Here is a 24,435-nt window from a genome sequence, read left to right on the forward strand (position 1 = left end):
TTTGAGATCATTTCTATACCTGTTTAAAGCTGTGTTTGTATTCCTTGCAAGCAGTTTCAACTGTAAACTTTGTACTAAATATGTTACAAAGTTTTGCACCATAGCCATTGCGCCCACCTGAAAAAACAACATATAGTAAGTTATTACAGCAGAACCATATTTATGGTATACAGAGAGTATGCCAATAAAGCAAAATGTTCCTATGTAAGACAAAAGTTGGGCCACATGTCAACGGCTGTCAAAGGATGCCGCAGATGGAGTTTCACACTACCTCCAATCTGGTGCAACTGCTTCTGCCTCAAAATGAGCAGTTTGCTCCTCCCCGCAATGCAAGAATGCTCCCATTGCTTCCCATATGTTGATATATCAGTTGCTTGCTGAAAAGCGAGTGACTTAAAAACCCTGATCCAACTGAAAACTATGTCACGATCGGATCCACGTAACTGCAACCACACATCATAATATGGGCAAAATATACAAGGTAGGACAGAACAAAACTAGCTTTCATTCGTGATTCACATTAGGGTTACTTCACATTTAGAATAATGAATCATACCATAATTTATTAGATTTATTTTTCCCTTCATTTCAAGGGCACAAATGTTTAAATGCTTACACATGTTATAATTAATATATGAAAACATGTTGTTTGTTACTGAATAATGAGTATTGACATTAAAGATGTAAAGGTAAAGTTCTCTATAAACACTGGTGTTAAGGAGTAAGATTTTTTTCTTTCAGTAATTTTACTGTAACAAAGAGCTATAGCAATGGTGACTAATTAATCATCTGATATGAAACAGAACAGAAAGCATACTGAAAGGCAAACAATGGCTTAATCAAACAAAACCAAGTATGTTAAATAGTCTTGCCTGTAACTTTTTTCTCATCATCATCATAGTTGCTGGATGTTAGTAGCTGGCCAAAGATTAAAGCAGGTACATATACTTTTTCTACTTTGTGTTCCACAACTGGTATACCCTTTCCATTATTCCATATGCTGATAATGTTTGATTCCCTATAAAATAGCGAAGACATTAAGCCAATGAATGTAATCTTGAAAACAGACTCCTGCATACATTTTACTGTTTAAATAACTACATAAAATACAATAAAAGACCATATTCCTACTACGTTTATTCACAACTATCAATTTCTATTACAAAAAAACACTTCACTGTGCTTATTAGATGTCCTAGAAGGAGTATAATTGTCGATATGACAGTATTTCATATCATAAAAATAACCCCCAAAAATCTGTTCAAAGAGCTTTCACTATCATCATGATCTGCAACAGCATCCTGAAGTTTACTGACAGAATTATGCTTGAGTCAGAGATGTAGCTTGTTAAGTTTCACTGAAGTCCACCCAGACACAGCCAAGTTATCATCTGTTTAAAACTGTTACTTCCCAGTTACGATGAACAGTAACTTATTTTATGCATCAATGCCAAAATCCATCAAGGTCTGGCATCATTAATACTTGTAGCTCTCACACAGAATTTTCATTTTGGAGTTTTAGAGAGTTCAAAACCATGACAGGTCAGGCAGATTTACACTACATTCCCCTCTCACTCCATGATAAAAGCAATTTTCTCTACAGAAACTGATAATGCACTGGAAACTTGCAGAAAAATTACTTCTCAGCATGTTTATCCTAAAGATTAGGTGTGAAAATTAGGTGTCTAAAACAGTCAGTATTCAGTTAAATGCCACTGAAACGGTAATGTTAAAGGAACCCAATCAACATCTATTTAACTATGGTGGTACTTATTAGGAAACATCTTCTCGTATTCAATTTTTAAAAACAGTGGTAACGACATATTTACAATCTGCAGTTTCAATGTGATACAGCTAATCCAAACGTAATCTTATCCTAATGCTACAGGAGTTAACATAGAAGTTCAAGAGATGCAGAATCATGTTACTAAACCTCAAGGTTGGTATTTATGAGTAACCTGGCTGGTTATAGTTATGTACTGCCAAGCTTTCATCTAATCATGAATGTTATAACCTTCTGTCTTAAGTTTCATTCAATCAAACATTAGTGAGTGGTTTGGGAGAGCAAATTATTATAAATTTAGAATGATAGTACTTACTAATAACCACTTTTAATTCACCTTTTCATCTTAAAATATTAAATATTTTTAGATTAATGGAAGTAATTCAAAAAATACTATTTTGTTTTAAAAAAATCCAATTTCATTTAGTAAAATCATTTGTACAAATGTGAACTACAATAGCACTGGTAGGGAAAATAAATGAAAACATGCTTTTACTTACGGATCAATGGATATTTTAATACAAGTCATATTCTTGTCCCTCTGCTTATTGTCAGCAGCATTTACTATGAAACAAAGCAGCACAAATTAACACTTTTTAGGAGCAATAATTAATTACTTGATTGGTAAAACTGATTGTATACATATTCCACCACAAGATACAATGGTCAGGTATTTCTTAATCTGGCATCTCTGTGTATATTCTTTATCATATTACTGAAGTCTATAAATATGACCAAGTATCTGCAAAAATGTATTTTTTAACCTTCCTACAACTACTATTTCTAGCAGTTAGACTATCTTAGAAATAAATATAGAAGTGTATTTTGTGAGCCTGTTCTTGTAACTATCCTTAACATACTGAGCATTTTATTCTTCCCTTGCTGTACTTATGTTAAAAACTCTAGAAAACTGTATGTATCAGATCATCTTACACATCCTTTTGCAACTGAAAACTAATCTTGAAAAAGTCACATCCATTAAGGGTGTTTTGACTGCAGAAGTTATCTCTAAAGAGCCTGTGAGACTTATTACAGTTCTAAGTTAGTTCGTAAACAGTTTATACAGTTTATGATCAGAAGAATGATAACAGGAAATTAGCATTTGATCAGAATTTAATTAAACTGCACTCCAATGTATATTAACTACAAACAACAGAAATCAGACATGTCACTATTAGCCACCTAACCATGAAAACACATTACAATCATTTTCAGCATTTGTCTTATCACCTATAAGATAGATCAAACTAAAACCCCAAAACACCAAGGGACAGTATCTTAATAGATTATAAGGATCTCAGTGTAAGATAAAACATTTCAAGGTGCTTTTGCTAAAATCATTAAGTGCAGTTTCATTCAAAAGCATGCACAGCTACAATGTCCCATTTTGGTAGTGTTGTTACACTGACCCCTAGATCTCAAACCACAGTCTGTGGAGAACTTACTAGTGCTACATAAAGAAGCAACAGGCCACACAACACTAGGGGAACAATATAATAATGATCTCCCTTTTGAATGGGACAAGATGGAAGTGGACTCCCTCCTGTGAAAAGGCTGTAAATTTCATCTCTGAGGCAGCACTCAAAACAGAAGTGATGAAAGATTTTCATTCCCATATTACTAAAATTGAACGAGTAAAAAATAAAAATAAAAAAATTGTTCCCTTCCACCTGACAAAGATACAGTCTTCATTGCCTCTAAAACAGCAATGCTGTAAAGCACAGATTTAGAGGTGTGGAGAAGTTCTGAACTCAGTGAAGGTCATGACAAGATTTCCATTGACCTCAGCAGACCATAAATTAATTTATGATGTAAACCCAAACAATCTTTACAACATAACTTCATAAGACATGATTAGCCCAAGATTACATGCCAATTAACCCAAAATATCCGTTCAGCAGACAGCACACTATTCAGATGCTGAGCATCTCTGCTGCTGGTGAGCCTTCAGCGTGGGCCTGTCAGCAAGAAAGTATCATAAACTAGTAAGTCACAGTGACTCAGGCACTTCAGAATTTTCTAGAATTCATTTGTTTGTGCCTCAGTCACCATGTTTTTTAAATGGAAGTATGATACTTATTCATTTTTAGATTGTCTGAAGTCTAGAAATGATCCATGCAAGAAACACCATCACCACCACTATCATTCTGTACAGAAGGAGGTAGTTTTAATGATTAACAAAATGATGATCTAAGTTAACACTTGGACAACTTTCAGTTGTCTTCTTTCAAAAGAATATCTTCCTTCAAATGTTACTTGAAACTGTGGTGCTTACCAACTTTGCAGATTAAAAGTCTTGTAACAATATTGATCACAAAGAATGATCTAGTTTGGACATTCAGTAACAAATATTTACACTTTCTTAAAAGCTCAACTGAAAACTCTTCCCTCTTTAAATTGTTCTATAATGCTGGGATGCACTAAAATGTTAATGCAGTGTAGCTCAATGGGACTCTAAGTCTGTGATTTAAACTTGGATACTAATTAATGTGCTTTGAGAGCACTCAGAAAAGTGCTCTCCATAATGCTAAACTTGGATACTAATTAACGTGCTTTGAGAGCACTCAGAAAAGTGTACTCCATAATGCTAAAGCAACATTATCATTAAAAATACTTACCGAGGATTTCATCAAAGATCTTGTACAAGCCTGGAACAAAGGTAACTTCTCTGCAATTCATTCCTACATCTTCATCATAAACCCACATTAACTACATGTAAAAAAAATAATAAAAAAATTTACTGTCTTGGTAAACCAGTCTATGATTCTCTAATATCTATTTACTTCAGGAACTTTACTCTTCCAATCTGATTGTTGCTGTTATATGAGACAAAAGTAGAAGCAGAAGTTTGGCAAAAATTACAACTGTACCCACAAAGACTTCCATAATGAAAATCCACTATTTTCTGCTTGGTGGAGAACTTCAACAGTATAGACAGCAAAGTTGGAAGCAATTTGCAACTTCACAAAAATGGCTGAAAAAAGTGCCAGCAGGTGGCTTAAATTCTCTGTTCTCTACCTAAACAAACAGACCAAAGCATTTTTGGACCTAGAGCAAATGCTACTTACAAACATGTATATATATTTGCATGCACATAGGCATGTTTGCAAACACACATAAGTGTGTGTTTATATTTTGACTGAAATTCAACATTTTCTGAGTGTTTTCTTTCCAGTGAATCAAGCACTGCTTTAAAAAGTCTTCTCTTGACCCCTTCCTACACATGCATACGTAAACACGATCACAGTTTTTAGCATGATAATTCAGAACATTCAGAAAAGTAGAGACATACCTATTTATTAACCAGAACAGTAATTTCCTCTTTAAAACAACAAACACTGTTAAAACTGTAAATTTAGTGACACATACCTGAGTCAACGGTTCAACTGACCCAATGTAGGTATCTGGACGGAGGAGGATGTGCTCAAGCTGAGTCTTTTTCTGATAAACTCTCTCAACAGACATCTTCTTTGAAGTGTCATTTTTATTAATGCTTTCTGAGTCTTCCTTTTTTGAAGCATTGATCTGATTATCAAATAATGTCTAAAAAAAAAAAAGATTCCAACAATCAACTTCATTCACTCAATCTGTCACTCTCTAGATATAAACAAAACCTGACAGATTTAAATGAAATCAAAACTTGACATATAATTTAAATGTTGTTTTCAGATGTATTAAGATCAAACTAGCTTCTCAATAGAAAAAAATTCAACAGATTATACAGTCTCTTAACAAATTGTAACACATTCAAACTTTAGTGATTTACTAAGCATGATAAACCAAAATAAGGGAACAACAATATATTACCAAAGAGCCACTTCCTCAGGTTAAGTATTTGTATCATTCATTTTGTGCTTAAGCATTTGAAACCACTGAACACCGTTCTGAAAAATCACAGTAAAACTACTTTTCTATATTTGACTTCAGACATTCATTCAGTACTGTAACGCCTCTCCTATGGCTTCTCAATTGTTAGAGTTCACATTCTCTAACTGAAGTAATTAAACCTGATACAATCCCAGTTTAGAATGTTTCATGATGAAATAAGCCAAGGACAGTAAAAAAGGAGAATCACAGATTAATGTTGGAATTGAAACAGAATTCAAGCCTAATGTGGCTGGAAATGGTGCAAAATGCCTCAACTGGAAGAAGAAGCAGTGTTACAGAAAACTAATGCACCTTTGGGGGAAGGATAGAGAGATTTGGTACATTTTTCAGCAAGTTTTTCCTGACAAATACCTCCTTTCCACTGAACTAAACCCACACAAAAGGAAAAGTTAAAATCTCTCCGAGCAACCAAATGCAGAAAGTCCCATTCTGAGATAATAAGAGCATATCTACCAAGAGACTAGGTATGGCATTTTACAGTATACGTTTTTACCTCTAAATTGGAATTATCTTAAAAATACCAATCAAACATAATTTGAACTCACATGATATACTTGCCTGGCTAACAGACATAACAGAAAAAAATTCTGTCACCACCTGCCTAATACCTGAAATGGTCTCTTCCTCTTACAGGGGGTTTACCAACTTTGAGGCAGGTGTTACATGACCAGACAAATAATGAGGACAAAACCCACTTGACACTCAGGTAAATATTTCACTCCCATTTAGCTGTTCCCGGTAAATCTCTGTATAAAATAAATACAGGCTAAACTCCCACCCTGGATTAACCAGTCACCATGTAACTTTCTCAGCCAGAAAAAAGCATCAGCAGTTCTCTCTCAATCTAGCCTTCGTTGCAGCCTTGGACAGCAGTGAAAGCAAAGGGTAGGAAAGCATATAAGCACAGGAACAAGGAGCAAAGAATAATAAATTCACCCAAACAACTTCAGCAGATTCAGAAAGGCCAAACATAACCTACAGCATACAACTAAAGGATAATTCTCCCTGTATTATTCCAATTTGTCTTCCCAGTTTCTACTATTTAAGCTTTGATGCTTCCCGGCTCCCACCCACCCACCCCCTGCCAGCAGGCACAGGAATAAAGCATTACATTCTATTCAGAACAAAGGAAATTACCTTTCTCTTCCAGATTTAGAGATCACATTTTTCTAGTTTATTTATGGAAACGCTACGAAACATGTACTTCAAGAACCTTTGAGACAAGCAGACCATGTGCACCACTGATGTAAACAGCCGTTTGGCCATGAGTAAACCTGAACAGACAAAATGAGAATCAAGTCTTCTCTACTACCCAGTCCTGTAACTGACAACACCCAGAATAAGAGGGGGAAAGAACCCAGGGGACCCCACAATCTGCACCACAATTACATGCAGCAGAGAGCACTAGCTCTCACGAGTTTTATTCTGAAGCACATCACATCTCCCACCAAACAGGGAAGCTGCAGCATGTATTGCGAGATTAAAGTGTTTTAGTATCCAACTTAATTTAGCCTCCACACTGTCATTTGGTCTTAAAGTGTGACAACCTCACCACCATCACCCTAAAAACATTAGCCATAGACCTGCTAAGCAAGCAGAAAAGAAAAAGGACTTTGCAAATAGATAGATTAAACTGTTATACAGAACAAGAGGAATGAGAATTGTTACTAGAGAAGCACTGCCAATACTTGCAATGTAAATTTTATTTCATTTCATTGGAGATGTCCAAGCTTCCAATGAGTTTCACTGTATGTGTTTATATATATTTATATATGTATCTTTCTAACCTCACAGGCTTCACTTTATGATCATCCTTGACATCATACCTCATCAGTCACCCTTAGCTCACTTACAGATTCCACAGTTCTGTTAGCACTGCTTTACTATGTTCACTTGTTCTAATGGGACCAGTGATTAGCAGGAAAAGAAAATAATACTTCTCAGATTAAGTAGGTGTTGAAAGAAGGGAAGAGAGGAAATGCAATTCACACAGAAAGCAAGAGAATTACAGGTGTAAAGACCACCAGAATCTTCTTCAAACAGAACTATTCAATTTGCTCCTATTCTTAGGCTCCAAGGTTTTATCAGTTGTCACGTACATCAGTACTGTGTTCTTATGATTGTTCTGAGACAGTTCTCTAAAATGCCTCTACTTGTATGCATGACAACCCAGGAACACGTTAACATGGAATGAGAACTCAGATCTTAGGAAAATTGCGGCCTGAATTTATTAGGCTATCTCCAACAGCTCTACTTGTGCCACAACATGTTTGCAAGAGTCAGTAGGTTAGAAAAAGCCCATTTCATCATGACTGAATGACTGCCTCTAGATTGTGAAAAATCACTACAGAAAAGAATTATTGGGAAGGGATTCCTACAAGCCATTGCCTTCAATACAACACTAGGAAATGTGTCTCGGTTTTCCAGTGGAAGTCTTCCTGACAGCTTGAAGGAGTTTATAATTTCCACCTTATCAGTAAGAAGTGTTTGGAGTATCAAAACTGTATCTTCTGTTGAGATGCTACTGACAGATTGTCATCACTGACAGCGAATAAGAGGTCACAACTAGACAAACTTTGATGCCCAACAAGAGCTAATCCTGCAGAAGTGTCACTTCTTGGGGAGTAGTGAGTTTGCTTTAACCTAGCAATAGTAAAGAACTTCTGTTACCCTACTCTCTGTGACAGCTATGTCTATCTTTCATAAAACACATTATCATGTTCCAATTAGTGTGTTAAGAGGGGAGGAACCAAACAAAGAAAGGATCTGCATAACACTTTTTCCTCCTGGTCAGTGATTATTACAAAAAAAAAAAAAAAAAGAAAGAAAAAGGAGAAGAGTAGTCTTAAAGAACTTTAATTCTATAGTTTTTACTAAGACATCACAAACACCTTTTCAGTATGATCTACTTAAACATTTAAATTTTATTGTCACTGAGCAGGACAGATTTTATTTGTACAATCCTCCATTATTATTATAATCCTACAATAAACTCATATTATAAACACTTAAAAATTTAACACACTACTGAAACACAAGCATAAAAACAAAAGCCAGAAAGCATTCAATACACAACATAATATTATTATGCAGGCATGCAAGCGTCAGAAGTTCGCTGAACTGCAGTTTTCCAGCCTTTTGGGATGTGCTGGACTCAAACAGAAGACCAAGCCGAATCCCTGTATCTCCATCTTGAAGGACATTTTTAGATTTCAAGTGATGTTTAGAACTCATTCCAAAAAGAGAGAAATTCTTCATCACCAAATCCATGACATATCTATGGATACAAATATCCAACAGTCTTCCCATTACTTTTTCCTTGATAACTTAACAAATAAATTTTAAAAAAGTGCTTTCATCTGCTGAGTTTCTACTAAAAATTCAAGTAAATATACCAGGAAAGCTCCCCCACCCCTTTTTTTTTTTTTAACTGAGTAAGCACTGAACTGCAGTGTTACTAAACTGACAGTCTCTTCTGTATATTTTGCAATTGTCTCAATAATGCCTTTTGTATTCTGTCTTGTACGAAGTATCTTCAGTGTTAAAGCTCCAATAACACTTTTCAAAACAGCACCAGCTGTTGTTGCACGAGAAAACCCCTAAAGAGAATTAACAAAGTGTCACAAAGGGCTTAAGTCTTCTGCTTCACAGTAAGTCTGGTTTTTGTTTGGTAACAGGTTACCCAATTTTCAGGGTCTGTTTTGCAAACTTCAAGTTGCCAATTTTCAATATTATTTTTTTTTAGACACCCTTTGACATTCCCCACATTCTGGTGACATTCAAGACTTTACAGATTCCAAATAGTCTTTCATGCTTCCTAACCCTCCAGACTGATGACAAATATACACATCCACATACATGTATAAGCCAACAAGATGACCATCCCTAAGTAGTTTGGAATGTTGTAACCTATTGCACTGTGCATTCTTCTTTATAGATACCCAGTTACACTTCATACTGAGCTCTCAGATACGGCTAGCATTTTCAACACTTAACACACACAGCATAGTGGTAACTGTATGGGAAAACATACCGATTCTCAGTTAACAGCTGCTGCTGCTCAGTTTGCTCTATCAAGACTATTGTGTGTGCTAACATAACTATATTTCATTATGGTAACTACTTTCTCCAGTATAACTGCAGAGTTTCTCTTTTGGAGATGTTTTTGCTGTAAATTTGCCTAGTACTGTGTGAAAGCTATAGCCGTTCTTCCCTTTTGCGATCTCAGGAGTCAGAACCCAAGTAGCCTTTATTAGATTACAGTTTGGCAACAAGACTTTTACTGTCTACCTTCAGCCTAAGAACTCATATACTTGGGTTTGGCATCTTCTTTCTTCACATTTTGCTTTTTTTAATTCCTACAGTCTCATCCATTGACATTTCTGCATATAACTGAGCATGCATGACATCCATACTAAGTCAGAGATTTTTATTACCTTTTTTGATGAAAACTGGGTCATGTCACCTCCTTTGCATTTCAAAATCATGTTGAGTCACCATGCTGAGTTTGGTTACTTACGCTGCAAATAGCTGCACTTAATACAGCTAAATCTTAATACACATTTGATCTGGACAGTTTGGCAACCCCAGAGAACTACTCCTATCTAAATAGGCAGTAAAATGTAAAACAACAGCAAAGAACTTAGGTTTCATCCTCAGTTTCAGTGTTGCCATAACTGGAATATACATCTTTGGTTTGACTCCTTACTTTATGTGGAAGCTTCACTTTTATTTAAGTAGCTGAATCTCACACTGTCACAACAAGTTGAAAATCCTGAAAAAAACTTTAATATCTCTCCCCACTTACACAGACTTAATCCTATACTGACCACTGTTGTCATCTTCTCAACACTGTAAACTATATCCAAACAACAACAAAAGACCCCCAAATACCTGTTTTTCTTTAGCCTGCCCATTCTTTCTTCCCCATGTTAGGTGGCAAAAATGGGCTCATTTTCTAGACTGACAAAGCATAAATGAACAGAGACATTAGTATGTCAACAAGAAGTTACCTTCACTTGGTCTTTGTCTTTTCTGCCTTAACCTCCTAAAACTACTACATGCAACAATTTTTCTCTTGAAAGGCAAATGCAGCCCTGGGACATAAGAATTTAGAAAAGCACATGCTATGTGTCCTACATTCCCTTAAATAAAGTGTAGGATAAGCACATTTAGTGGGACAAGACAGTAAATACTGAGTGTAATTAAGCTGTAAAACCTAGGGAGGTTAATTAAGTACTGAAATTCAGGGAATGTGGTAGATTTTCTACCACTTACAGTTCAAAACAAAACTATCTCTTCTGAGAAAGATATGCTATATCACAAAAGAATTTACAGGTGCAATATGAAAGTTTCTAGGCAATTTTATGGATAACTTTACTATAGTGTGATGTTAAATATTGCATCGTAACAGCCTCTTCTTGACTTCAAAAATTAGATAACGAATACATTGTTACCTAAACATTTTGCAATTCCTCCAAAGAAAACTCTGGCTGAGAATACCTCCCACCACGAAAACAAAACTGGAGGGAGTTTCAAAATAAACCACACTCCTGCTGTGTTTAACAAATGGTTTGGCCCTCCTGCCAAGATGAAAACACACAAAAGTAACAATTCCCTGTTACCACAGCAAGTTTCCATAGACCACTGCATACCATTAGCAGCAAGAACTAAATCTCTCTCTCATATCCTCCCCAAAGCTGATGATCATAGGAAAGAGTTCCCAGTAAACTCACCCAGAGCTAGTCTCACTCCAGTGAGACCAACAAGTTTATTAATTTTAAATTTCTAAATTTTTTATCTCCTGGTTTGGAGAACTTGCTCTGGACTCTGAAAACATCACATTCCATAAAGTTTTGTTATGATGATTCAGTTATAGAATGGTTTGAAGATGGTCAGATCTCCCCGTTATAGAAAAACAAAACAGTTAATTGCTGCCAAAAGGGAAACATTCCTCCTTTCTTTCCTGTTCCCCTGCTTCTTTGCTCCATATAGTGAAATCAAACCAACCTCACAATAAGCCAGTTCAAAGAACAAATGGAACTTCCCCCTATTTTTCATCAACTAGCAGCAGTTAGTTGTTTACTAGCTTATTTTTCTGAACAAGCTTGCTAGAGAATCAGACAAGTAGTGGTGCAACGAAAAGAGCAGAAATATACAGCTAGGAGGATAAGGTTAAAAATACCCATATTCTTCAGCAGATATCATTAGATTGATTAGTTGCACCATAAAATTACATGCTTAGCATTACATCACTTCATCTTCCTATTAAATAGCTAAACAAAACAATCATTCTTATTTTAGGATATTTATGCGCAATACAGTAGCACACTAGGCTTACATGAAAATGTATGGATTTGCTTTCTGCTCCACAAGACTTTTGAAAAGTGAACACCACCACTTTTGTACAAATATTACATACACTATAATTACTTCTGACCAGAAAATTATGCGTATTGTTTTAAATATAAATTTACTTACACTTATATTAAGTTACTACAGCAATAGCTCCGCTTTATCTGGCATAAGTTTTGACACAATCAGCAGTACATTCAGATCCTGATCTTTACCAATTTCTTTAAAAGCAAATGTCTAACATTTGCCCATGCATGATGACAATTTAACTGAATTTTACTGTTACATTTTTAAGGGTCTGAAATTTTTTAGTTGTCTATCCACTAAAAAGTTCTATTCCAATACTATAATTTTGATATTGTTTACCCAGTATCAAAAAGTACATCTATGAATGCTTTGGTAACAAATTAAGTCTTTTAAGAATCTGTTTTTCCAGCTAACGCTGAGAGACAAGGAAGGGGTGAGTGGGTGTAGGGGGTAAGACTCTCACAGGAAAGGAATCTATCCATGTTAAAATTTAAGACAATGTAAGACAGTTTTCCTACAGAGTAACAGTAATGCTTTGAAGTGGTTTGGTCACTGAATGACCATATGTTTGGTCCACTGTTTCATCAATCAGCTCATACACAAGCCCTCAACTTCTTGATTTCTTGGCTAGTGAAGAGGTACTGACATCAGAACTTTATGTTATCAGCATCTGGCAGCACCTCCTTAGAACTCAGTGTTGCCTATACCCTTGCCCTTTTTAATGCTTAACTGTATCACCAGTTTGAATGCTGTGCAAGTATGCTAGGCTCTCAGCACATTTACATTTCCCAGTTGAAAAGATTACTTTGAAAGGGAACAACACAACCCAAGAGATCCCTCTGATGAACAAAATCTCTGAAATCCATTCAGGCTTTTTGTGAAATATCACAATCCAAGAACAGCACTGTGATGATCTTTCCTTCCAGATCCTATGGGTTCTACAGCCAAGCTAACCCATATTATACCACAAGATAATTTTACACTGCTGAACTATCTTCATATTAATAAGTGAACTGTAGAAAATAACTGCAGAAAAAGTTTCAGACATTAGTAAGACAACATTCAAGACATTCATGCTGCAAGAGAATACATAGAGCAGGAAAGAAACAGGGTAGTTTTTCAGCTCATGTTAACTGGCATAGTAACACAGTAACAGGAGTCAAGTTGCAATGAGCTGGAAGAAGTGACTGAATCCACTTGAAGATTTTATTCTGCACAACACCCAAAGCCCAGTCTTTTCTAATCAGCTTCAGAATTACTAGCTACATTACAGCAGTGGTAGAGGAGAGCCCAAACATTAAAGGTTGCTTCCTACTGAAGAGTGCCATTGGATAAGTAATTCTCCACTGTACAACAGAATCACATTTTTGAACATTTATGAATGTAACAGCTATCAGTATATTAGGATGGGTATACCTTTATGTGATTTGCATGTCTACCTTGCGCTGAAATACTAAACTAACTTGACAGTAAGATTTGAGGGTTTTGTACTTCTAACATGTGACCTAAAAAAGAACACAGTATGATTAGTAGTAACCATTAAGGGTCTGCTCCCTAGAATCTTCAACAGAAAAGCAACAGCATCTTCTTCACTTAACACAAGATACCATGGAAGTCAATGACATTTTTTTCTTTTTAAAAACTGTCCCAAACATCAAACTCTAGAAGTTTATGAATGACCGCACTGCTTCCTCTCAGCTTACCACAGTTTGCTCCACAATAACAGATACATCTGCTTTCTTATTATTTGAAGTGTCTATGCTAACACAGCCACGTTTTCTGTGTTTTATATTTTCAAAATCTGTTCTTTTCTGCCACATTAAATATGAATCCAGTGCTCTTTAAAAAAAGTAGCTTGAGTTAATCATTCATTTCCTATTATGCAACATCTACTGCTCCTCTGGAGATTTTACAAATCTTGAAATGTTTTACATGTTGCACAAATACATTACGTATTCTAGTCTCAATCCTGTAGTGAACTCTGTAAGAAAGGAACACAGGTTTGGTGTTCCAGACATTTAGAGCAATTCAGGGGGAAGAAAACAGAGGCAGCAACAAGTTGAAAAAGCCTGAGCACTGTTCCAGAACTGCCCCTTCCTTAGCCACTCATCCTCCCACAACATTCCTACAGAAGTTACTACGAAAAACCTTTCAGGATTGGTCACTAAGTGCTGAAGTGATCTTGAAGACCATCAAAATTCTACCCTTTAATTTGCAGTTTAAGAATTGCATCCTGGCAGGCAGAAGAATTCACCCCTCCATAAAAAGTACCATATACAAAAATCACAAAATAATTTCAAATATATTTTGAGATTAATTTTTACATTGTTCAGTGTTTTCATCATCTTTCTGTTACCTGACATGTATGTCTTTCTTCTTTGCCAGTTGAGTGATAGTCTACATAGCATATTCTGAAAGATTTAATTAGTATCAGGGAAAACAGGTTAACATGATACAATTCCGGGTTTGCTTTCTCTAAAGTATCTGGACCACCTCCCTCCTCCACCAGCAAACCCAGGTAAGGAACTTCCCATCCTCAGCTGATTCCTCTCGTGCTTACACAGATTCTTATTTGTGAGTTTAAGAAAAATCTTCTCCCAGGTCTGCTTAATAGCACAATAGAGTAACTGCCTCACTTCTAGCAATTGCTCTTCTCCAAGCAACTTGCCTCCGTTTTACTCCAAGATTGTGACATCATACTTCAAAGTTTTCATGACAATATTGTAATACAGTGGTGGTGGAAAAGACTAAGTTAGGATCACTAAGTAGCATATGATGAAAAACACTACCTCAGCCAACAGAGCTCTGTGTTGATGCATGGGAGCAACCACGAATGGCTGCGTGCACTACAACTCTCTCTGTATCAGCTGCTCTAAGTTGGTGTTACTTTTCTCCAGACATCTTGCCACTCTTCTACCTTTATACCATGGTACACAACTAGCAAGGGAATAAACACAAGGTTGAAATTTTCATACACTACTACACTATCTTCTCTATAAAGTCAAAATACCTTAGAGCTACCAGAGATTCGACAGCTGCTTTCCAATATCGCCAGTGAGGCTCACAGCACCTTTCTCATAGGTAAAGATGCTCTGCTTAGGGAATGATCCCAGAATTCTAACTGCCCTTACAGAAAAATTACATATCAAGTTATCTGGTTGCAAGAGCTTCACCTGCCCACCCACCCCCAGCTTTTTGATTTATAAATAAATACTTTTCTATCTTAGCTCCTGTGATTTTGTCATGACAAGACAATATTGTTCCTTCTCTCTCCTTGAAGATTCCTTCGCATATTGAGAAAGCTGGTGTGTGATTTTTTGCCACCTCATTAATGCAAACATTTGTTCAGTTTTTCATACACCTGTTCTTCCCTCAACTGTTCAATGTCTTAAAGAACGAACAGGAAGCCTCAGCCTAACCAGGCGCGCTCATTCACAAAAAAAAAGAGAAATCATTACCTCTTCAAGACACACAGCTTTCACAAGAAGAGGACTGTTTATCTCAAGTGCAATTCTACCTCACAAATCAGGAAAGCAGTACCTACACACAATAGATTAAGCTATTTAATCCTCTTGTACACCTATTTTTTTTCTTCCTTTAAGGTAGTTTTTTAAAATATGTATAACCAAGGAAAATACAGATCTGATGTTTAGGTCTGAACCTTTCAAAAATTCTAACTCAAGCAACCTTTACACTAACTTTGCTAAAGCCCTTTTTTCTTACTCACTAAAAAAACCAGAATTGCTTAGATGTGTATAATGTAACAAATACACAGATTTATAATTTTTTAAAAATAAAAAATTAAAGCAGTACATTAAGTGGCAAATTGTTTTTATATGTAAATTGTAATCGCATTAAGACACAGACAGCATTTTAAAATAGCTTTATTAAATGAAACCAGGTGAGCTGATATCATAGAAAGTTTAACACACACTTCAAAACATAAAAAGGACACAGTTCATAAGAGTAAAAGCAAATGCAATCACACTGAAGTTTTAAAACTAGCAGATCCTCACTTACCAGGGAGGGGAAGAATCTTTCCCTGCTTTTCACATCAACCTTTTGAGTACTCACTACTGAACTACCTGAAGAAAATGGCAAGGAAATTTTAAGAAAAATTACTATTGCTAAGAGCTGAAGAACACTTCTCCTGTGTTTACAAGAACAAACATTTGGCACGTTTAATCTTGTTATCTTCATTGGTTTCTAGAACTTAAATTATACTTTAAATTTTAGTATTTATTTTCAAAGTTCTAGAAGAACATTTTACATGTCTTGACTTATTAGTCAGTTTATATTTGGGATATTAGCATTAAAATACATTCTTCCAAAATACCTGGGTTTCACTACATGTACTTGATTTGAGAGGACACCACTAGGTCTCCAAGCATAAAATTTTCAAAACAGGCTTCTCCACACTATTATCCACATTTAGACCTACATATTTTTGCTCAATCCGCTTTTGAAAACTTTCAAAACCACTACTTAGCGCAGAATAATACTTTCCTTGTGGGTGACTTGCAAGAAATGTACTATTTTAATTGAGGAAAATGAGAGTTTCTTGTACCAGTTTTCATTTCCAAGTTCTCTCTATGTGATCTATAATACATACAAACCCCACTCTAAGGGATGGAATCACTCATATCCATCAGCTATGAATCACATGTGCTGCTTTTTATTAATTGTAATATAAACATGCATTTGAAGACTGCTTTTGGACATAGGCACATGAGATCATTTGCAGGCAAGGTAAAAATCTACTTCTGGAAAATAAATTCTATGAAAATACAATATTACATTTAAATTATAATCTTTTTCAAACCTAAACTGCCTAACTTAGACTACATATATGCTTGTTTAGTTGGAAAGCTCACTTTATCTGTCCAAATAAAGTAATTCCTTACTTACTCTTTAATACATCACAGGTAGCTTAGAAGTTAAATGTATACACACACAGATCTAGACAGATAGAATGGAGTACACGTGCTTGAATGTACACCTACCACACCAAACACCTTAATAACCCATGTATTTTTTCAATCAGTTCTACTCCCTCCTCCAAGATATACATTCCTTCCAAGAGTTTATCACAATTTACCTCCCCACTTCTATGCATTCAGCATACAATCACCTGCCGTAGAACAAGTTTTCCTCCCAGCTCAGAATACACAGGGTGAAGATGCATGTTATTAAGCTGCAGGACTGGCTCAGTTGCAGTCAAAGCAGTAGCCCTGATCTTGTTCCATCACCAAGCCTGTACCTGATACCATCTCTATCACTTCTTTCACCCTGCATTATTCAGCGCTCTCACAAGGACAGGACTGGACCAGTAAGATGACTTACGAAAGTATTTCACTGGGTGTTGGTGTGGAGGGTAGAGGATAAGAGGTAACAACTTTCTTTTGGCAGTTAAGCCATAACATCTAAGGAATACCACTTCAGAACTGTTGTGTCTGACTCACCAAAAATTGAGCCACAAACATTTCCCTCTAGTGCTAGAATATTCAGGAGAGTAATCACATCTCTTTGCAACACTGCATCCTTAAGGGCACCAACATCAGAAACTCAACAAGAGCAAGAGGGAATGCCACTTCCCCTCAACTGCTGACATACTACATAACTCACAGCCTACAAAATGTTTAATAAAAGTAAACAGCAACACACTGGGACATCTACTTCAGGTATGACCTCCCTCCTATTGTATAAAAAAAAAAAGGGGGGGGGGGGGGCGGGGAGCATGGAGCACATAGGGCACAAAACCACTCCCAGCGCCCCGGTCAAGGTAATAGCAAAAGAAAAGATAAATGCTTATAAAAGGCAAGCGAGGAACACTGAAACATGAGTTGGCAACAACGTTAACACTTTTTTTTTCCTCCCCTGCGCAGACACCACAATATAGCAGAGGAAAGATAAGGCAGCAACTAACAACGTATGTCACAACTGTTACATACGACAACCGTGTTCCAGGCCTAGCTTCAGCCAGCAACGAAACAGAAGGCCTAAACCAGATAAAGATATGGAAACAACAGAAAGCTAGTTCTGTTCTTTAGCTTGGGTCTAAGTGATTCAGCAATAGGAACAACCACCTACTCCTGCTTTTGAAATTAGTAAAGTGGTAATAAACAGTAATAAAAAGAATGAAGAACTATTTACATTTGGATCACCTCTAGGACAGTATGCTTATTTCTAAAAAGTGAACATTGGATTAGGATTTGGTCATACTACTAGTCATTTGCTTAACTGTCAGTACTTCAGGCAGGCAGAATCCTGCCAGCTTATAGACATAGATTCATGATAGAGCAGCAACACACTACGACTCTTGGACACCCTGTCATATCCAGACACTCTTCCTCCAAGCACTATACTGGCAGAGGAACAGAACTCCTGTCTTGCTCCTGCCCAAAAGCCCCTGCTCCCAAATCAAAGTAGTAGTTGGGGCTCAGTATACAGTGGGCAGATCCTTGGTACAGTAGAGACCCACTTCAGATTTCAGATGAAAAAAGCCTACCCATAAATTTGGAAACCACCATATGTAGAATCCATAACAAAAGAATTGTGGCACATCACTGGAAATTATCAGACATTATTCAAAAGAAGACCTGTTTGAATCCTTTTCAAAAAAAATTGAAAGCCAAGTCAAACAAAGCTATCCAGCTATCCTTTTATCACAGTTGAGAGTATTTGTTTTCAAATGAAACAGTAAAAGACAGACAAGGTCCCTTTAACAGAAGGATTGGACTGGGGGACTATTTGTTGGGGTGGAGGGTGTGTGTGTGCCTGTGCTTGTTTCATTTTGTTTTCTGTTGAGCCTACTGTCCTATCTTCTCTATTACATATATATTCTTTTTTTTTACAAAACATGACAACCGTAAGTTAAAAGATATTTTTGAGGCAAACCTTGAAACTGAAGTGCTAATAGCTGAATTTTGATTATTTGAAAGGTTGTCATCTTTTCACTTACCAATATACAACTACAGTATTTATTCAAAGCAAGTATGAACCTGTATAAGCCAAATATATACATTATTTCCATCTACTAATATACATTTTCTCCATTCTGCTCCATTCAAAGAGCACACAGATCTGATATTTTTTTTAAAAAAAGTCATATTAACACTCAGCATATATTCATGTCAAGCTAGCATTTCCTAGAACTGAAACCTATCCCCTTTCACAATGAGCAGGAAAAGGGAAGTGGTGATCAAAGTATTAAATTATTATCAGGAGTCTCCATTTCCATTTATTAGACTTGTATAGCCCTTAGGGTTGAGGAGAAAGCCCTGAAATCATTGACAGAAGTAAATCATTAAGTACTGCTTGCATGAAACTCTTCCATAGCTTTCTGGGCATTACCATTGTATCAGAACCACCACACTTCACAGTGTTAACTTGCCGTGACTTCACTTCCACTATAAAAGGCACTTTTAAAAAAAAATAATTAAGTACTATTACATTTGCTGTAGTCCCTAAACACACAGAAAGGCTGAAAATAAGAATTACTTCTTTTGTTCGAAGTAAGTTTTTCCAGCATTAGAAAAATGCCATTACATTTCACCAATGAAAACTCCTCTAGTTACAAATCCAGGCTTTTGTAACTAACAATACAACTTCATACTTCTATGAGTGACCCTTGGAAATCTGCCAAAACTAATTAATATCATTCTGTTGGTCGAAACTGCAAGTTGATAAAAAATAATAAATCAGCAACCAGACAAAAAACCCACTCCTCAAAAAGTAACTATTGCATTTGATAAATCAGAGGTTATCTTGGTTTACTTTCAGTTTTATAATGCTATACGATTTTCCCAACAAACATTTTAACTGTGCCTACTTACCAGCTAACCATTGCTAGTTACATTCCTTTAAGTTCTGTTACAGGTAGCTGAAAACACAGGTGAATTAAATTGTTCGTGGAAACAAACAGCAAGTCATCTGGCTTTTAAAACCGAATGTAGGTACCACCTGATGCATCTATGATGTCCTCATTAAGAAACTCACTCCAAAAGCAGGTATCACCTGATGCTTGTATGTCGTTCTCATTTAGAAACTCACTCCAAGGTAAATTCTCTATCACAGGAAGTACCCTTCCTTTTTCACAACTGCATTTAATTATTTCCTAGTTAGCTGAACAGATGAACAAGGATGTTGTTTAAATCACAACCAAAGCTGAATTTATACATAAAACTCTTTACTGAAACATGAGCACCAGGTTATGTATCTAGAATTAGGTAGTTTGAAACATAAATTAACATCCCACTAAGTTTTAAATGTTCCCTCATCTTTAGAACTACCCTTACTTCGGTTGCCCTTCAATTGTTTAATTCATGGTCTTATTAAGAAACCACTAACAATACTAAATACATTACTAAGGAAGCAAGCATCCTAGTGGTTTCAGCACACTAGTAAAAAGTCTAAAAAAGTCAAGGTCATTTCAAGACAACTTACAAGCAAATAGCAAGTAGTTGCACATCCAGCAGATATATGGTGAGCCAATTAAAACCCGACGGCTGAAACTATTACTGTCCCTAGCACTGTACGACTCATTTCAAAGCCAGGATATGGTATCTACTCATGAACCACCACCTGAACTGAAATTTTTCAGCCTGGCACACCAAACCAATCACTAGCCACTGCCACATCAATATTGCCTTTTTGTATGCCAGTGTTCTACAACTGGCATTGAACAGGTTTGGCTTTAGGAACTGGCTCAGAAGTCCTATCTTCACCATTTAAAAGGCATGCGACAGAGAAACAACCACCTACTGTTTTCTGAAAAAAAAAAAAAGCAAACACAGTTTTAACTAAAATCTAATTATTTCCCTACAACTACTCTAAGTTAACAAAAACACTTTAATTTTTACTGCTTTTAGAGAAGGAGAAGTTTGATTACTTCCAGTTGTAGGAAACTGTTGACTCACCATAATTTCATCCCCATTACATTTAAGAACATGTTTCATTAAAAATGCCTACTCGGTGATTTTCACACTTCATTCTCCAGTTTTCTATATGAGCTGTAAAACTTTGAATTACTTGGTCCAACCCAGCCAGTAAAAAACAATTCTGAAGAGCTATCCAAAGACCACAGTTGATAAAGATCACGTAGTATTGCAGGAAGGAAAGAAGAATAATTTCAGCTTCTCCACTTCGGCTGTTCCCATACCTAAACAGTCTAATTTCAAGTGGCACACCCAGAAACTTGCTCATTTTTATATACCTTTCTATGCTGCCAGCTTCTTAAAATAAAAATGCAAATTACCAACATAAAATGCAGTAATTAGAGCCACAGAAATAGCCCACAATCAGAATACACAGAATTTGTTCACCCTAATAACGCTATTCACGTTCTTTTCCAACAGCTCAAAGACGTAGAAAGACAACATAAGAACAAGTTTGCTACTATGCTCTTTAACAAGACTTCTTAAAAGTTCCCAACTCTGTAAAGTATATGCATCTGATTAAAAATGCGGCTACCTCACCATCTATATATCAAGATATACTGTCTCCTGCTTAAACATTAAATAAGCTACCCTCTTTCGAACCCTACACTGAGCAAGACAAAGGCAGGGAAGTTATTGATTGGCTGAACCAGACCCCTTCAGGTCATCTTTGCTCCTCCTTCCTCAGTTCCTACCAAAACCAGAGAGCATCCACTATTAGTACAGGCGAGGAGAGCATCCCTCTGCACTACTGAGTCAGGGACAATACTCTCAAAGGGCTTTAAAATGGATTTTTAAAAAGGATTCACTAGTTCTACAGTCAGTTATCACCTGCACCCTCGCAACTGTTACTACTTCGGACCATTCCATTAAATCAGTAAATAAACCCCTTCTTGGCTCTGTTACAGAGTTACAACTTTTGGAAGATAATGTTTCATTCCAGATACAAAGTAGCAACATGCTGCTCCAGCCCCCTGAATGTCCCTGACCGCCTCCTTGTCGCCCATCTACCAACTTCAGATACTGCCTTCCCAGACAGTTACGAGAGAAGCTGGGATTAACACATAGTCCCTTTGGCAGCCTGCGACGACTTTGCTCCAGCATCAACAGGCAGTAACTCCGACTTCTACGGGACGGCAGACAGCCCGCCCGCCTGTCATAGGAGGGCAGCGACTTCCAGCCAGCCCTGCTGCTCCCCCCAGAGCAGGAGGCTCCTTCCTACCTGTCTGTCCGCAGACCAACCTTCTCCCTCCCGTCCCGAGCGCCCTGCCGAGCCCCTCACGGCTGCAAGCTCCCCTCCTGCAACGCCCACCCCAAACGCAGCCCGGAGCGTCCGTCCTCCCCCTCTGCCTCCGCTCCCTGCGCCCCGGACCCCTCCACCGAGCGGCTCCGCGGCGCATCCATCCCCTTCCACGCCAGCCGTCAGCTTCTTCCTCGTTTAAAGCCAGCCCGCGCCCCCTCCACGCATACACACAAGGGACGCAAAAAGCCAATATTAATATTATAAAATAATAATAGAAAAGCAGAGCCCGCAAACAACAAAACACAAACGCACAACTTACCACCCAAGTCAGTCCCCCGCTGCCGCCGCCGCCACCGCCGCCGCCTCCTCCAGACTTTGCCATTTTCTGCCCGTTTCTCCGCAGCCGAGACGAGGGCGCAAGGAGACAACCGAGAGGGCCGGCGCCGACACCGACACCGAGCCGCGCAGCGCGCCCGCCCTTCGCGCTTCGCCCCGGCCCCTCAGGTGCCGCGCGGGCCTGGGCGCCCCCGCAGCCCCTCGCCCGCCTTCACGCACGCACAGGCACTCCCGCCCGAGGGCTCCCCACCCGCTTCGGCCCGGCTCCTAGTTCATGCCAGGGAGCGCAGCCGAGGCGAAGGAAAACAATCCGCCGGAGCGGGCGAGGAAAGCGACAGAGCGGCGGAGCCGCGCCGCGGAAGGAAGGGCAGCCGAGGGCCGCGCCGCCCGCACAAAAGGGCCCTTCCGCCGGCCGCGCTCCAACCCGAGGCCGGGAGGCAGCGGGCGGGCCCAGCCGGGCCTGCGGCTCTCGCTAGTTTAAAGGGACTGCCGGTCCCTGTACCTCACGGCGGCGGCGGCAACAACAGCCGTCGCTATCGCCGCCGTAGCGCTGCCTCCCGCCGTCGCCTCCTCTTCTCCTTCCTCCTCCTCCTCTTCTTCTTCTTCCTCCTCTTCTTCTCTCCCTCCTCCTGCCCCTCACCCCCGGGCCCTCCCCCCCGCAGCCACAAAGGCCCGGAAAATAGATTAATAATAAAATCTGCCCCTCGTCCCCTCCCCCGCCCGCGCCTTCCCTCTCCGCGCGCGCGCGCACCCGCACGCGAGCGCCCGCGCAGCCTCCGCCCCCCCTCCCCTCACGCACGCACGCACACGCCGGTCGCCGACACCCGGAGCCGGCCCGGCCCTCCTTCCCCTCCTCTTTCCGCCCCGTCCCCGGTGCCCGGTGCCGCTCCCCCGCCTCCTGCCCACCCCCCGCGCCGCTCCCGCCGGGACCCCGCGCTCAGACAATAACTGCGCTGCCCCCGTCCGGCATCCGCGTCGCGGCCGCCTTCGAGCGCAGCCGGGCCGGGCCGCCCTCCCCTCCCCCTGCGCCCCGCGCCGGCCCGCCAATCACGCACCGGAGGCGGGCGGGCGGCGAGGGGCGCCGGCCAATCGGCGCAAAGGAAGGAGCGGCTGCGGCCGCGTGAGACGTCACTGCGGGTGGCAACAAGGAGACAGCCGTGCCGCCGCGCGGGGGCGCTGCCGCGCGGGAGGGGGAGGGGCGGCGCGGGGCAAGGCGCCACGGCTGGGCCCGATCTGCCGCCGCAGCGCCCCGCCCGGGCCGGCCTGTCCCGCCGCCGGGAGGGACCGGCCTCGCCTCGCCGCCCGCGTCCTGGGCGGGCAGCGCCGGGCTCCGCCGCCCCCTCGCCGCAGCCCGTAAGGCGGGGGCGCGGCCATGCGGCCGGCGGGGCCCGGCGCTCGGCTGCCCCCCGCCGCCGGCTTCGTGAGCGGCGCCGGCCGCCGATGCCACCTACCGCCGCGGGGCGCGGCGGCGCGGGCAGGTTACGGTCCCGGAGCACCGGGCAGGGTGTGTTTATAAACCTGGCTGCAGAGGCACGGCCCGAAGCACCCGCCGGGCCCGGGCCCAGCTCGAAGAGCTGTTTTGGAAAAAGCACCTTGTGGTGTCACTTCGCACCGACCTCCGAGACCGCTTACGGCCTGCGCAGGAACCCTACGGTGCACCTCATTCCAAGTGTGAACATGGGAAATATTTACGGTTTAAGACCCTTCCCAACAATAGTGAAATACGTACGACCATAAATATTATGGTCATAGATTTTTGACAAGGCTAAAAAAATGCTTTGGCATGTGCAGCTTCTCCATTTGTGATTTCCACTTTTGCTGTGTGAAATGCAAACACCCTGCCCAGTGCAGTGCGTTCTCACTCCTTGG

The 24,435-nt window shown here is 39.6% G+C and overlaps 1 protein-coding gene across 4 annotated transcripts in view; it reads right to left on the minus strand.

The window, feature by feature from the left end:
- The window catches only part of TOP2B (DNA topoisomerase II beta), a 65,389-nt gene extending 42,249 nt beyond the window's left edge, over window positions 1-23,140 (minus strand). For 2 of the 4 annotated variants that reach the window (XM_056334285.1, XM_056334284.1), the window contains exons 1-6: window positions 22,550-23,140; window positions 5,152-5,325; window positions 4,401-4,491; window positions 2,283-2,346; window positions 873-1,018; window positions 20-117 (exon numbers count right to left, since the gene is read on the minus strand). In XM_056334285.1, the coding sequence (XP_056190260.1) occupies window positions 20-117; window positions 873-1,018; window positions 2,283-2,346; window positions 4,401-4,491; window positions 5,152-5,325; window positions 22,550-22,612 (636 nt within the window). In that variant the 5' untranslated portion in view covers window positions 22,613-23,140. The remainder of the gene's footprint in view (window positions 1-19; window positions 118-872; window positions 1,019-2,282; window positions 2,347-4,400; window positions 4,492-5,151; window positions 5,326-22,549) is intronic. The other 2 variants (XM_056334282.1, XM_056334281.1) reach the window with 1 other exon arrangement.
- Window positions 23,141-24,435: the final 1,295 nt, after the last annotated feature.

This window comes from Falco biarmicus, chromosome 4 (genome assembly GCF_023638135.1).
Source record: "Falco biarmicus isolate bFalBia1 chromosome 4, bFalBia1.pri, whole genome shotgun sequence".
Lineage (NCBI taxonomy): Eukaryota > Metazoa > Chordata > Aves > Falconiformes > Falconidae > Falco > Falco biarmicus.